Consider the following 16,634-nt stretch of genomic DNA (forward strand, 5'->3'; position numbering starts at 1 on the left):
TTTGCATGATCCCTCCACTTGCAAAAGATGCACTTTAGATTTAAACTTTGATGTTTATTTTAACAAAAGGGATGTCTAAAGTATTTTTTCTAATAGTGGAACATATTAAACCATTAAATTAAGAACATAAGGTATTTTTGTCTTTTAAAATTGAATAAAATTGTAGCTAGGAACTATTTGAAGGATTCAAACCAATATTTAAAGTTGGAGTTTTCCGAGTTTCAAGCGAGGATATGTCTCAAACAAGTATTTTGGCCCTTTTCCCCCCTTATATCTTCAATTGCAAGAAGACAAACTTATGACACAAATTAATAATTGAGTGCATCTATTGCCACACCAACTTTTACTTACAACATCCCAAGATGAGTGTTAATTCTCATCTACTATTCATATGAATTGGTGTGCTCTTAGTAAGAGTTAGTGTGACAATATAATTCCTCTAACATATACTTAAAAAAGAGTTAGGGATGGAGATAACTAACTCTTCTTTATTTTTCACCATCACCCACTTTTCTTATTCTTTAATAAGATGGAAAGAATGAAGTATGCTTCATTGAGAGAAGAGGTATCGTGTAAATGTCTTGTATTCTGTTGTCCATACGCAGAGTTGTGGGAATGGAGCCCCCCCCCTTCCCCCACAATACTTTTTTAGGGCAATTAAAAAATAATTATGTAATATTTTCTTTAAGGGTTTCCTATTTTTGGGAGAGAGACATGTTTTTCATTACTCCCTATTTCTTTAAATAAAGATTTCTAGGACTATAAAATTTAAGTAAAAACGATAATTGTTCTTATCTGATCCTTGGATGCAGGCACACTGTTGAATTACATAAATTCTTGTGTTTTGTGCGATTTTTGTTCTAATTATTCTTTTGATTTTTCACAAAAGGATTTTAACATTATATGATTAATTTGGTGTTGGTGTTTCATGATGAGTTGAAAAAAAAAATAGAAATAAATGAAATTTATTCACTTTCTTTGGTAAGTAACTTTTGAAGTTGTTTATTGGTGTTTCTAAGGTTATATCCAAAGAAGAGACTTTTAGCTTTTGTAATAGTCCTTTGAGTTGAATAGATATTAATGATTGTTTGTTTTTAACATGTTTGATTGTCGGGAAATCATTTTCAAGGGAATATGAATTCCTTGATAAATGGTCACCCTAAAACTTGATAAAACCAACTTGTCTATGTCAACTTGAAAATGCACCAAGTCAGGTAATAGACTTGACCAAGTTATTCAAATTTATATAATATTTCTTTTTTAGAAAAAGAATTTTATTTCTATCAAAATATAGAAGAATTTATTTTAAAATATTTATAAATTTGATATATTTTTGTTTGACTCGTGATTTGTCTGCTAGATTTTCCTTTTAAAGACATTTGAGGTGAGTTTTCAAATGATTGAACTATGCTTTTTTAATTGAATTGTGATTATCTGACTACCCCACGTGGCACACTCAATCGACTCTCCTGACGTGACATGTTTGAAGTCAGTAGATTTGTACGCCTCAAGATACAAAACTATACTTCCCCATAAAATTGTGTATCCCGAAACATACAAATCTATGATTCCCGAACTTTTCATGTCAGGAGAGTCAATTGAGTGTGCCACGTGGGGTAGTGAGATTATCACAACTCTTTTTAATTTTGGGGACTAAGGTAAGAGCGAGAGGATAACATTAGGAGGTGCGATGTGATAACATTTTACCTCACAAGATGATGAAGGTAGTTTCTTTTTTAATTCAGAAAACTGATTTTCAAGAAAACTACATACCCTTAAAAATTATATTTTCGAAACAAAATCATTTTTCCACTCTTTCTTCCATGTGCAAATCATAGAGATCATAAATAAAATGGCTATAAATCTTCGATCTAACACGTTTGTATCGTGTCGGCCCATCGACCGTGGGCCGAAGGTAATGGGGCACCAACAGTTCGAGCTACAACATGTCACTTGTGGGCTTTACGTCATAACAAGGTCGTTCCATGGGTATTTCCGTCATTATACAATCAACAATTCCCTCAGCCTTCGCTTTTGTTCTCAAGAAACCAAGAACTTACCTCGTTTTGCCGGGAAATTGCGAAAATTTTCTTCCAATAAAAGCTTTAATTCAAATCGATTCCCTCCATTTTTCCAATTTCAAATCTCTCTCTCTCTCTCTCAGACCATTTCCATGGCGGACATTGGAGTTCCATCGTTTTCTTTAGGTCTCGATCTAGATTCTGATTCGGAGCCCCAACCTGATCCGATAGAAGAGCCAGTCTGCAACCAAGCTCCAGAATTTACGATCAATGTAAGTTCTCAATCCTTCGAAGAAGATGAAGATTTTCAACCGCAGATCCTCCAAAATCAGAATCCACAAGTTGAAGATTCACCTCCTGTCCTCAAGCGCCTCAAACGAGGACTGACGACTCAGTTTTCGTCTGTCGAAAAGAAAAGACCTGTTCTGTTATCTTCCAATGTTGTTGATGATGATGATATTGAGGATTTCTCTCCCCAAAAGGATCCACATAAAGGTAACAAATTCCTCGCCTTTTTTTCTTACTTATTTTTTAATTTTTTAATTGTTTATTTTGGGTTGAATCAATTTTCTAATTTGGTGATTAGTTTCTAGTCTTCTGGGTAGTACAAATAATATTAGGAAAAAAAACTTGTGAGTCTATTTGTTTGATTTCCATTTTTGTGCCAATAGCTGGAAAATATGCCCACGAGGCATTAGTAAAAATAAAAAAAAAGGACATGTGACACTCTCTTAAAATTCCCAAAATCTCATCTTGAAGAATCCATGGATTGTATTGAGTACAATTGAAGGTTCAACATGAAAATTGAAAGAAGAACAACCTACACTTAAATTTTAGTTGATTAAAAAGTATTGGGTCATTTGGGTTTCTTAAAAGGAGATGCATGTCTTTATTTGGGAAGTGTTGTTGAGATTTTGATAATGGGTGTGAGAGAATTATCGGCTACCCCTTATCGGGATCATGAATTGTATTTTGCCATTCACATGTTATGTCAAGACATGTGTCTTCATATGAGTTCTTACTACCTTCATCTATGTCATTTTTCGTCCTTCCTCTTGCCCTTTCAGAACCTTCGACTTGCTCTTTTACATGCCTACTTGCTTATACACTTATTGGTTTTGGCTTTTGAAACATCTCGTCTCATGGTTTGGCATTTAACTTCATTAGTTCCATGACGAAAGAAATTTAAGTGACCCCAGAGTGAACCTCTACGATACAATGCACGAAATGCAAAGTGAAGTGCCCATTAGTACATAAACGCATTGTGCAGTTGGGAAGCTCTAAACCTCTCTTAAAATCCCTATCTATAGGAGTTGTCTCAAGACCACTAGTGCGGGATTGCCATTTGAACTATTATAGGAAAGCTATTAAACTTGTTATACAATTTCCATTTTTCTAAAGTTTTTTTTTTTTTTACTTTTTAAATAATTTGAAAAATAACAGCATTTTCAAACCCTTTTGGCATAGATTCAGGATCTTTTTGCAGAATTCATCTTAATTGTTTTTGGGAGTTAGAAGAAACCTGCAAAGGTAAAAAGATGGCCTGGTAGATTATTTGCGGAAGATGGTATAAGTTGTTTCAGTGGAAACTGTGCAAACGTATTAATAGAAAATGTGGGGTTTGACTTTTGACAGAGTATTGTACAGTGCAATCTGTAGTGGTCTAGTTGAAAATATATATTTTTTCTTTGGGGATCTGTTTACATTCTTCATTTCATTTCCAAATTTTTTTGTTATCATATTCTTGTTCATTTTGTCACACTCTTGGGGTGGGCTCCTAATGGGATGAATGATTTGCTCACCAAGGACAATATAAAGATAGTGTCAATCTTTTTTTTCCTTCTTTCAATAAATTTTTCTCATAAAAAAATAAAATAAAATAGAAGATTGTTATTGCTGATCAACTTTGACACACCAAAGAAAGGGGGTTGCAAGCTACAATTCCTCTTGTTAGAATCTGATTATTCCTTGCCAATTAGATTCTTCCCTCACGATGGCTTAGTGAAACCATGGTTGTAATAGAAACAAAGTAGTTGCACCTTTGAACATCTCAAACCGCATTTATGATTGATTTTGTAATGTCTAATCTTAGTGGATAATTTACACAATGCTCTCTAGTTACAATTATGTTATTTTCATCCTTTCTTCTTCGGGGATGTCATATTTTATCACAGTTATTGTTAGTGTAATGTAACTGAACCTACTAACTTCCTTCAGTCAATTCAGTATAAAATTAATACAGAGCTAATTCTTTTCTTCTTCTTTTTTCTCCTTTTTATTTCTATGGCAGATGCACATTCATCGGTACAAAACCATTCTGTGTGTAGCAGTTCAAAGTACCCATTACATGGTCATAGGGTCCTATCCACACAATCAGTAAGCCAGCCAAAACCCCATACACATGCATCGGCTTCGAGTGCATCGATTTCCACAAGTTTGGATGCAAGCAAGAAGAAATTGATGTTTCCAAAGTTAACCATCAGTCCTCTTAGAAGATTCCAGTTACTTGATTCAGACTCTGACGAACCTTCTCCCAATGGAGACCCATCTAAGGTTGATGCATCTAGAAAGGAAAGAGAGTATAATCCTAGCCAAGCTGTTACAGGGAACCAACAAAAGAGAGCAAAATTTTCAGCAAATACTCTTCAAACCGAGGATTTATGGAAAGATTTCAGTCCAAAGAAAACCACAACTGTCCCAACACCTGCTCTTGATGAGTTCTGTAAAGAATATTTCACGTCTGTGAAAAATAAGACTGTTAGACAAAGCAAGGAGGATAACATACATCTTAGTGCCTCCAAAAGTTGTTTTCAGAAAAGTAGTGTTTCTGAAATTGTCGAACAGTATGGAAACCTGCCCAATCCTCTACCACCCGCTTACCGATACTTTTATCATGATGACTCAAGGATCCAGAGATTAGTCCGTGACCGCTTACTTAACTTTTCCCCTATTGGTGCCGCTGACAACAGAGGAAATAACCAATCTGACGAAGCAGTTATCGATTACATGTAAATTCATCTGATATTATTTGTCGGCAAGTTTTTTTCTACATTGCACTAACTTTGTTTTGTGCTCATAACATTATATTATTGTTACCTCAGGAGTCAATTTGGTCAGAGAGAATGTTCTAGTCAGTTTCATGGAACAAGGAGCAAAACCCTTGAAGAAAGCTGGGGCAGGAATAATTCGAAAAAGTCGAATTCTAAACAAGTCTCCGAAGCCTCTGGGAGCTGGGTGAACCCTAAAGATCGTAATAACATCCCTAAGGATGCTGGCAAAAGACGAGTTTCTGCTGATAGCCGTTCTACTGGTCAGTGGTATTCAAGTCGAGCTGGAAAAATGGTAAGTATAATAATAAATAAATAAATTCTCTTAATGTTTTGAAAACATTGGATGGAGGAATATTTCAATAATTGTAGTCATAAATTTTTATAATCTATTTGGTTGTTTGATTCGTCGAATTTCCGCTATGAAGGATGCTGGCAAAAAACAAGTTCATGTGGATGGCCGTTCTTCTGGTCATTGGTATACAGGTCAAGATGGAAAAAAGGTAAGTAGAATAAATAAATTCCGTTAATGTTTTGAATTCAATTGATGAAGGATTATTTCAATAATTGTACTCATTAATATTTATTATCTATTTTGGTTGTTTGCTTCCTGAATTCCCTATAAGTGGCATAGGGATTTGGAATTCTTGATCAAGACTATAATGCAACGTACAAGAATGCCTTTTCTAGTGTATCCCCTATTCAAGTGGTTCCCATCGAAGAAGTCCTGGCTAAAATAAGATTTAAAAAACAATTTCTAGCTGTGTAGTCAAAGCACTTAGGCGATGCTAGACCCATCATTTTGCAGGGAGGCATGTTCTTGTTCTTCTTAGTCTCTTATTCTTACTAGTTTCTAGGGTAGCTTGTAGATGTTACTGTTTGAGCGCCTCCCTTACAAACTTAGAAGGGCTGTAAGACTAAAGAGAAAAAGGGGCTTAACAAAAAAAAGAACATTTTTAAAAGTGCGTTTTTCGCTTTTAAAATGTAAAGAAGCATGTTTAAAACGGAAAAAAATTGTGGTTTTTTGGAGAGAAAAAAGTTGTGTTTTTTACTCCTTTTATTTGGTAAAGGGACAAAATGCATTTTAAAAGAGACTTAAAAAAATAGTTGTTGTTTTTTTAACTGCTTACAATAAGGATATTTTTTCATACTAGTCTGCAGTGTGATCTTGAAGCTGTTCCTAATCTGTATTTCGTTATATGCTATATAACACTTTTTCTTGTATGTCTTTCCTTGGTTTGTTAGTCCATGTTTGCCTGCCTATTTATTTATAGTTAGTGAGTGAATACTAACATGCTTTCTTAATCTTCTTCAGGTTTATGTAACTAAAAATGGACAAGAGTTGACAGGTCGAGATGCATATAAGCATTACAAAAAGGTACTTAGAATTTTTCATGCTGATGTTTTGTGCCTACATACTTTTTTCATATACTGGTATGCACTCTTCTTCACCTTTAACATTGGTTGTACTTGATTGAAAAGTTATTTACCAATCAAAAGTGTGCTTTCTTTTTTTCTTTTTTTGAAATATCCAAATCTAATGCATCTTCTTAATGTTTGCTGTAGATATACAAACTACCATTTATCTTTCATTTATTCAGTTTGAAGATGGCTTTAGAACATTGGTATATTTTAGGACAAAAATTCATTTTGCCTCTACAACAGTGGTTCAATTTCATACATTGAGTGTAGTTACTCTGAGGATGCTGAGATGGATGAATGGAAAGTTAGGAAAGAAGAAATTGGAAATGACGCATTTGTGAAAATATTATACCCACAATATTTTACTAAACTAAGGGATCAATAGAGATGGTTTGGTAGTATGCACTGAAGATCCATAATGATCCTGGTTAGAAACAACATACAAGTTCAAGGTTCTAAAAGGGTGAGAGGAAGAGTAAATGACCAATGAGTTAGTGATCCCAATAAGAACAAACTTATCTGGTGGAAACAACCTATCGTTGTGTGGATGCCAGCTTGCTATGTTGGTAGAGTTCGTGTTTTTGATACCATAACTAGCATAACTGGTACTTGTCGAACTACCTGCTAACCAGCCCGATTGCCCGCACCAAAAAATAGTTAGGGTTATGAGTTGCCCACCTGTTGTGCATTCTATGTTGTGTTGATAAAATATGATGCAAAGCGGGTGTGGAATTTTAGATTTGGAGATCCCTGAAAATAGGAATTATGGATTCAATGCCATATTTACATAATGTAAAATAAATAAGTTCATGTAGTAACACTGATAATAGTGTTCATTATATGGTGGGACATCCTATGCTTTGCATCTTATACCTATGCACAATAAAATGCATGCATTGAAGAGAGTATGAGTTATTGGTTGTGTCCAATGCGAGTACTTAGATATGCGTAGAAGAATCCATGGAACCTGTGGAGGATATTTCTCACTAGGAACTGAGGGGTGACACGTGGCACCTATGGATTCGAGTTTGGTATGGATATACGAGGGTAAACTCGGTAGAAAGTACAAAATATGTACGAGATACGTCCCAAAATCCCCTTCTAAGTTGGAGAAGAGTAAAATCGGTAGTGGGGTCCAATTAAGTCCTAAGGTCTCATCTCTATATATATAGATGGACACATGAGCTAAAAGGTATGATTGTTCTCCCCCCTTCAAACTTTAATTTCTTTTATACTAAATCTCTGACTTGGGCGTCGGAGTGGACTCTTTTGCAGATCCGAGCGGGCTACGAAAGGGAGGAAGAGCATCTCGAAGTAGAGCGAAAATCCGCATCTACAGAACCCATGCATGTAATAAAGATTTAATTACCTAAAATACCATTCCTAAAACATCTACTAAAGTAAAGAACATAATACCATATAACAAGGATGCAAACACAAGGGTCCGTGTTGACACCGATACATTGTGAGATGTACTGACATGACAATCTCAATGCGGTGATACATCTGCACATTTTATTCAACAAAAGCATACAATTTAGGAAGAAGCTAGCTGATATACATTAAAACCATAACAAAGGATAACTGAAAATTACATATCTTACTAAACGAAAAGACATACGCTAATAGAAATTAACATTTATATGAAGAAGTGTGTTAACATGTCTCTGGGATGTTGACAATACCTACTTTATACAAAACAATCTTTAGTGTAGTATCCTTGTCACAATAGATGCTTCTTGACTTGACATATAGAATACCTTGACACAAAACCTAACAGGAAAAGTAGCGTCACCCTCTATCTTATCTATTTTATTAATTTTTATATAAGAATGACTTCTAAAGAGCAATGGTGTAATCCATTCTTCATATATTAATTTATTAAATTGTTGAACACAACCATTGTTTGATATGAGAAATGCATTTTTGTAAGTTAAAGTGTATATGAATGTTTCTTTCACTTTTCACATATTTCTGTTCTTTTTTTCCTTCTCCTGAGTCAAATATAACTAAATATATTCTATGCATGTGTGCGGATGTGTCAGTATTATGGCCTTTTCAAAGTCAAACACCTTGTATCCTTATCGGGTACCAATACATGTTCCATGTCCTGTTCACGTAAAGTACTAATGTATAACTTGGTAAAGTAACTTTGACCAACCTTTATGTGTACCGTAGGTGTGTCCTTTGAATTATGATATAGTGATAAGGTTTTTTTTTTCAAATTGTACATCATGAACCCTAATGCACCTATCAACAGTGATGAAATTTAATCTCCTATGCATGTGTAGGATAGATTTTGTTTCATTTCCTCTCTATTTCATGTTCAATGGATATTCCATAGATCCATTATCTTTGTTCCAAAAGAAGACAGATGAAGTCCTTTTTGTGGAGATTGTGGGTTTTAGTTTCCTTCATTGCGTGTAAAGGGGGAGAAAAATCTTTGAAGGAAAGGAGCAATTTGCTCAAGAATACATTTTGTGCATCCATGGGCTTCTATTTTTGTATGTTAGTTGGGCAATGAGTTCAAAGGGTTTTCTCCAAAGATTTTATTTTTAAATGGGGTTTGATGTGTGAGGGGTTCCTTTAAATGTTGTCTTCTGCATTTAGGTTGGTCTCCTCGACCGTATTTTCTTTCTTCTACTAATAAAATTCTTATTTTTATATATAAAAAAAGGGGTTACTTCTAATATGCATTTGTTGCTGACAGGAGAGTGGGGCAAGGTTCAAAAAATCGAAAAAGAAAGCTACATCCAAGAAGAAATCAAAACGATGACCGTTGAAATCAAGATATGTGGAATATGTTGCGGCCAGTTCATATTGTTATGCTGTAATTACTGCAATTTTTATAATAAACATTTTTTTTCCGCTTATCAATGGTATCCCCACCCTTCAGGTGAGACCAATCCCATGATTACATGCACCGCCCCTCGGAAAATCCTCCTTGCAACTGGTTGAGTCAAGGGTCAATCGAACCTTGGAGGGTGGCCCCAATGAATTCATTGCTTTGTGGGGTTTCGAACACTCGACCTACCCTTCTTGTGGAGCTTATGAAAGCTCGGCTTGCCACTTGGTCAATCCCTTGATACCAATGTCCAATCAATGTGTTTTGCTTTTTCGTTACAACTATCATCTTTCTCCAAGTCTTGAGGGTGAGTTGGGATGTGAAATTCTCCAATAATACTCAATTATTATCTACCTTTAGAATGCCAGATGTGATCCTTATCCGTGTCACTCATTTGTTTAGCTTTCCAGTAGCTCTGTCCTTGATGAATTCAACATATGCTTTGAGTGTTTCAATTATCTGAGTAACATGCGTGCGTGGTGAGGGATCTTTTGCTATACTTTGTTTCAGCTTTTTAGAGGATGTACTGTTCTGTAAATCATGACCTTTCCTCTTTAGTTAAAAGAGGAATTGGGGGTTCATGCTAATCCACTTAAATGACCTTTTCCTCTTTTTTCAATAATATCTTTTCAAGTCTACCATTTTTTCTATTTTGCCCTCTTTTTCAATAATACTTCTTCAACATTATTATTTTTTCTTTTTTACTCCCTTTAACCATAAGATTTTTTATACTTCTTGAACTTTATTATTATTTTACTTTTACCCCTTTAACTTCAAAGTGATGCCGGTGTTGTAGGCACGAATCAAACTCTAATTTATATAATAAAATACAATGGTGAATTCCAATTCTCTTTCTCCCTCACCCCATTTAATTTTATTGTCTTTCCTCCCCCTCATTCACCAATAATATCCTTTCAATTTTATGATCTATCCTCTTTTACCTATTTTTTAAATAATATTTTTCTCATTTTATTATTTTTTCTGTTTTACCCCTTTAACTCCAAGGACGATGCCCTTACCTCTTTAACCATTTTCTTAATTATGCCACTCTCATTTTATTATTTTTCTTCTTTCCCTCACCCCTTAATTCTAAAAGATTTTTATTAATACCCTTCTAATTTTATTATATTTTCATTTTTATCCCTTTTAACCCATAATTCTAAAAGATTTTTACTAATACCTTTCTAATTTTATTATATTTTCATTTTTATCCCCTTAATCCATGACTTGGTTAACTCTAATACAAGCTAAAGCTAAAGGCGTTTTTATTTTTTTTTAATAGCATGGAGTGGAGAATAAATGGGTTGAAGTGGTCCACCTGAAACATGCAACAAATAGTGGAGGTAAAAGATGATGTGAGCTAAAGCTGTCTTTGATTTGTCAGGGACCACATTATTTATATGGGATAGAATATTGGACTCTTGATAAGGACTTGTGAAAATATCTGAGAAATTTTTTTAAAATCATATAAATACCTTTTCGAAAATATTTGGGGATGGGTAAATGAAATTTATTCTTTTTTTTGTCATTTTTTTCCATAGTTAAGTTTTCTGTTATTGAAAGTGAGTTTATAAATTTTTTATCATTCCCATTTATGATATTTTTCGTTCTTATTTTTTAAGGATTTGTATATTTCTTCAAACTAGGATTTGTAAGCATGTATCCCAAATCTTCTCAATTGATTATCTCTTATCTTATCGTCTATTAGAGCTAGTAGTGCATTTTCCCCAATATGTTGATATCTAATTTGTTTAATTTATGAATTATTATAACCTCAACCAATGCTTAAATTTTCTCTAAAAAATTATTTTAATATCGTACAAACATTAAATCTTGTTTTTTTCCCCACTTATCTAAATCATTTGTTTGATGGAAGTCTCAAATGTGGGTTGGCGCTAGCGTTCTCCTTAGTTTATTAACATCGTGCTTTTTCTTAATTGTCCAACATTTGGTTCCATGAAATATACTTGTTCTTGTTATTGTTTTACAAATTTTCTTTTTTTATTTTGAGCATTTCTACTTTAATCATCCAACTCTAGTTTTATGGACAACGTGTTCAATCTCTCAATCTTTATATATGATAATTCGAGATAATGAAAGTGATTTTTTGAAAGGTTTTTCTAGACAAATAATTTTTTTCTAAACATCCTTAATCTTGGTTTTGGTCACAAATGTACTTTCCACACATTTAATCGTAGTTTTACTTATCTTAAACTATAACATCTCTATCTATAATTATAATTGTGTATTGACTCTCTCTCTCTCTCTCTCTCTCTTTATTTTTTATGATTTGGATACTCGAACCTACGTTTGATTAGTGGGAACCATAAGAGACAGAGTCAGAGAGTGGGCCAAGGCGTGTGGATCCCTTCCCTGGACACGTGCAATGCCCACACATCACACACATTGTGTAAGTGAGGGTGCACTCTCGTTGGTGGCCTTGAGGCATTAATGCTCATTATGGGTATCGAATTCACGTATTGATTCATTGTCTTGTTTTGTCTACTAATAATACAAAGTCTGCAAATAATATTGTACCAACGTCCATGCTCTTGAATCAGTTGTTACTCCATTTATGACAATACCAATAGGTACAAACTCAAAATTAATCCTTATTGAGATTCGTATGCCATAGTATAAAATCTATGGGTTATCACTTATTTCGAAAGGATTGAAAATGTGAAAAACAATTAATTATTGTGCTAGATTGAAATCAATTGCAATTATTATGAGAATGTTTTGTGGTCTAAGTCGAATTAGATTGAACTTAAACGTATTGATGGCTTTAGGATAGGGCTTAAAACGACTCGGATACAAATATGCCCATATCCATATCCGAATCCGAATCTAAACCCAACTCAGATCCTAACAGTTAAATCATATTTGAACCATTTTACTTTTATTAAATATATGTCCGGATCTGATCTGATTGAATTAATTAATTTGGGATAGTCGGTCGGATAATGCCAAATCATTTAAAGTCATTTAAAAAAAAATTACAAAAATGTGATTAAAAGATGACTTAAACTTAAGACGTCTCAATTTTAAAGGGAGGTTTTGACTATTACACCTAATTATTATTGGTTGATGAAAAATAATTTAAAAAATATAAAAATATAATTTGCAAAATAATATATCATTTGAATTTTGATAAATATAAAATGAATCTGTATCCAACTCGGTTCAAGGGACGTTAACCCATATTTTAATTCAGATATACTTGATGGGATCAAATCTGTAAAATTTAGATTCGATACACTCGGATTTTGAATAACTATCCTATTTTAAGGCCAATTATGGGAAGAGGGCAACTTACACAATACTTAGCATTAATGTTTAGGCTTTAGGATTATCTCGAGTGTCTCAATCGATGGCTAGGATTCTCCCAAATTTATAGTCGATCCAAGAACTGTCTCTACATGTGGTAAAGATTGCGTCTTTATCTTGATTGAATTGTTTTCACACAAGTGAATTGGTCAAACACAGGAGACAAGTGTTGCTGGATTTTCTGACGTCTTTGTTATATCTTGCAATAATTAAGGGCCTGCCTCAATAAATTGCACACTACGACTTCGCAACAACTTTCCTTGTTGAGTCCGACTATCCTTACTAAGTTAGCAAGGATTTCACCGTCACTAAAGGATCCTTGGGCTTTTCTTGTGGCATTCTAAAGCGTGATCCAATGGTTCAGGGATGTAGAGGACAAAATTCTATCAACTTCGAAAAAAAAAAAAATTTCAACATTGAATTTGAATTTTAAGTTGAGAGTTACGTGAAAGTTAAGTAGTAGACGTAGTCCATTTTCAAAACATTGGATCAAGTTCAAAAGAAACTGTATTTTAATTATTTTTTATTTTTTTCTTTGGATCTCAATTTTTTGGAGACACTTACGCTGTGTTTCGATTGGATTTTCTTTCTTTTCAAAAATGAAGAGATTTTAAGAGAAATCCTTTTAAAATATTTTATAGTTCTAACTCCACCCTTTTAATTTCTTTTAAGATATTTTAAAATTTTAAAATTATCCCAATTTCTTTTTGATCAATTCAAATATGGTGGAGAGAAACTAAATTTCTCTTCTCTTCTCTTCTTTTAATGGGTTTCTCTTTTCTCCACTTTTCTCAATCCAAACAAAGTGTTAGACGCTTGTGGTGCTCGATTGCTGATGTTGATATCCAATTGAGCAAAACGACATTTAAAATAGTACTAAGGAATATGACTCTTGTTCCCATTATAAAATTCAAATATCATCAGGCAAGGCAAATTTGTTGTTTTCATCTAACGAGAGTTTGATGTTAATGTTTTTGTCTAATTCTTTATTTCAATTTTTTTAGTCAATTTATACAAGCACAACAGTCTTTATGCGTGGGGTGAGGCCAATTTGTTTTTTTCTTCTTGCAAAAGTTTGATTTGAATGTTTTTATCTAGTATTTTATTTATTTATTTTTTATGAGTCAATTTATAGGCTTGGTTTGTTATTGTCATTGGATTTGATAATATTGTATAAATGAATGATTTGATCCTTCGTAGTACTTAAATGTGATATTTTTATGGTAAAATTACCCAATGAACCCTTGGATAGGGATTTTCTTTATAAATAACTCCTAACTTCCCAGTATAGTTGGGTTAGTAAACAAATGCCCTTCCATCCTATTTCAATCGAGTTAATGATTAATATTGTTAATCTCATCAATTTGAGTTTCATGTTGGGGATGATGATTGTAAAAATTGAAAATTTTTAAGGTTAAATGAGTTAAAAAAAAAGAAATATAGTAAAATTATAGAGGAAAAAATATAAAAAAAACAAAGTGAATCTCATAAAATTATAGTTTGATACGAGGGTTAAGAACATAAAAATGAAAAAAAAAAAAAAGATGAAATAAGAATATTATTAAAGAATTTTAAAATTAAAAGGATAAAAGATGGAAAATTATAAAATATATTAAAAGGGTAAAGAAGACAATATAATAAAATTAGAGGGGTGAAAATTAAGTTGAGGAGGGAGGGAAGGGGGCGGGGGGGGGGTGTTAAGAGAAAAAATATTAAAATGACTAAAATGAGTTTCACACAAATGTTTGTGTCTCATAACTGTACTAACTCAGTAGTGTTTTATTATATAGATAAGGAATAGGGAATAGAAAAAGAAATTTTTTTTTAATGAGATTGCCAAGTTATTGCTTAAAAGTCAAGTGTATTTAGCAAGACATCCTATCGATAGGGTTCATCGAGTAATTTTTCCTATTTATATAAAATAATACTCAATGTATGAAAATTCGACCAGCCAAGTTTGGATTAAATTTGAGATAGACTTGGATGGGATAGAAGATTCGGCCTACAACATGTCTTTCTTTAGTGCTTGAGACCTTCAGGCTTATTTCTCCCACAAGAAAAGTGTTTATTACTCTTGATCTAAGTCAAATCTGAGTGTGTGGGTGCTAAATACAGATGATACCTTTTCCTCAACTAGAGGAGGGTATGGTGTTATTATTCGAGATCACTCTCGTATAATTAAGGTGGCTGTTGTAGGGTGTGACACCCCTAAATCGACCATCCATCATGAGCTCTAAGATATTCTAGAGGGTTTTTTTTACAACTTCCAATTGTTGAAGGATTCCGATGCAATCTGACTCTTCTGTGGCTATTGACATTCTCAATGAGAAGTGGAGCATCCCTTTGCAAGTTCATCATTTGGTGTTGGCAATTAGAAGAACCCTTACTAGCTTTCAAGATGTGTCCTTCATTCGCATTTGGAGGGAAGCCAATACAATCGTTGATTGGATTGTTTCTTTTCAAATAACTTTAGATTGCCAAGAATAACTAGTACGATCATTAATTTTATTGAATGTTATATTTTACAAAAATAACAAATGCGATGAAGATAATTTTGGTCAAAAAAATAAAATTACAATCTCATGATCCAATAATCACATTAATTTATTAGAATTATAAAAATATCTTATTACTATATATACAAAAAGGTAACACGTGCAAAAGCACATGTATTAAAAGGACTTATTTGTACAAAATATTGATTAAAGAATTTTTGAAGATTACATAGAAAAATTGATATTTTTGTAATTTTGGAACTTAATCAACGTGATTTTAAGGACGTAAAATTATAATTTTTTATTTATCAAAATAACCCTGATTACATTAAATTTAAATGTTAAGGTGGGGGTATTTTTGAAATCCAAATTTTGATGTCTTCTCTCATTATAAAAGTAAAAATGTCGATATGATGGTCAATTACTCTATCATTGTTACTATAAAATTATATTTAGTTGTACTTTTATGAAAAGAGTTCATATAACACGTAACTTCAGTCAAAGTTTTTAACATTAAAAAAAAAAAAAAAAACATTCTCTTATTTTATTATTATTTTATCTTGACCACCCATTTGCAACTCATTATCTTCATTATTTTAGGAAAATACCAACTTAGGGTATTGTTCACTTTTTATCCAACCCACACCCACCTAATAAAAAGGGTATGTTCTGTTCCCATGCCAAGGGCATTTCCGGTATTGAATTCACCTTATATTATCAATGATAATATAAAATAAAATATTATCTTTTATCTTTTAAAACTCTTTTTATAAATAATAAAATACAATAAAGTTTAATTATCTTTGTAATTAATATAAATAATTTTTTAAAAACTTTTGACAATCAAAATTAATTTTTGATTCAAGAATAGTTAGATTTCGAATCCCATATTTGCATCAATCATGAAAGATCCAATTTGATATTAACAAGCCATATTCACTTTGTTCTGGTATTAGGAATCTAATGTCTAATTAAAATTCTTTCTTTAATTTATTTATTTGAGATTGATTTAGATCAAAATCATGATGAATAATTAAAATTAATCTCACTATTATTAATGTTAGTTTTGTCAAAATAAATAAAATTACAAATAAATTTCTAATGAGAGAATTTTTTTACTGTCAAAATTAAAGTGAGAAGGCAAAGTAAAAATGAATCGACACTAAAATTTAAAATCTCACAAATGCCCCTACAATTGAATATAATCTTATTATAATTAAGGTAATTCCATAAAAAAAATCAAATATAAAATTATAATACCATGACCCCTAAATTTACTTTGTTATCTACAAAAAAAAAAAAAAAAACTAATGTTTTAAATTACAAAAGAAACCCTACAATATATTAAATGATAATTATTATATGAATTTATATTAACTATTTGAACTTTAAAAAAAAAAAAAAAAATTCATGTGTAACACATGTGAGTTGCACATGCCACCGACCACCGATAAATAAATTTAACTTGCCTATTATA

At 32.5% G+C, this 16,634-nt stretch overlaps 1 protein-coding gene across 2 annotated transcripts; it reads left to right on the forward strand.

Moving 5' to 3' along the window:
* The first annotated feature begins 1,893 nt into the window (after positions 1-1,893).
* LOC147387234 (Rho GTPase-activating protein) lies at positions 1,894-10,779 on the forward strand. 2 transcript variants are annotated; one of them, XR_015171430.1, is made up of 7 exons: positions 1,894-2,516; positions 4,312-5,029; positions 5,123-5,363; positions 5,497-5,571; positions 6,384-6,446; positions 9,201-9,320; positions 10,618-10,779. XR_015171430.1 is itself a non-coding variant. In XM_086421469.1 (6 exons), exons 1-6 carry the CDS (start codon positions 1,919-1,921, stop codon positions 9,264-9,266), a joined length of 1,761 nt encoding a protein of 586 aa, XP_086277595.1. In that variant the 5' UTR covers positions 1,894-1,918; the 3' UTR covers positions 9,267-10,218. The 2 variants fall into 2 exon arrangements, 1 of the variants encoding a protein (XP_086277595.1); XM_086421469.1 differs by lacking the exon at positions 10,618-10,779 and having other exon boundaries at positions 9,201-10,218.
* Positions 10,780-16,634: the final 5,855 nt, after the last annotated feature.

The sequence above is a fragment of the Akebia trifoliata genome, chromosome 13, assembly GCF_017979445.1.
Source record: "Akebia trifoliata isolate Shusen 1 chromosome 13, ASM1797944v1, whole genome shotgun sequence".
NCBI lineage: Eukaryota > Viridiplantae > Streptophyta > Magnoliopsida > Ranunculales > Lardizabalaceae > Akebia > Akebia trifoliata.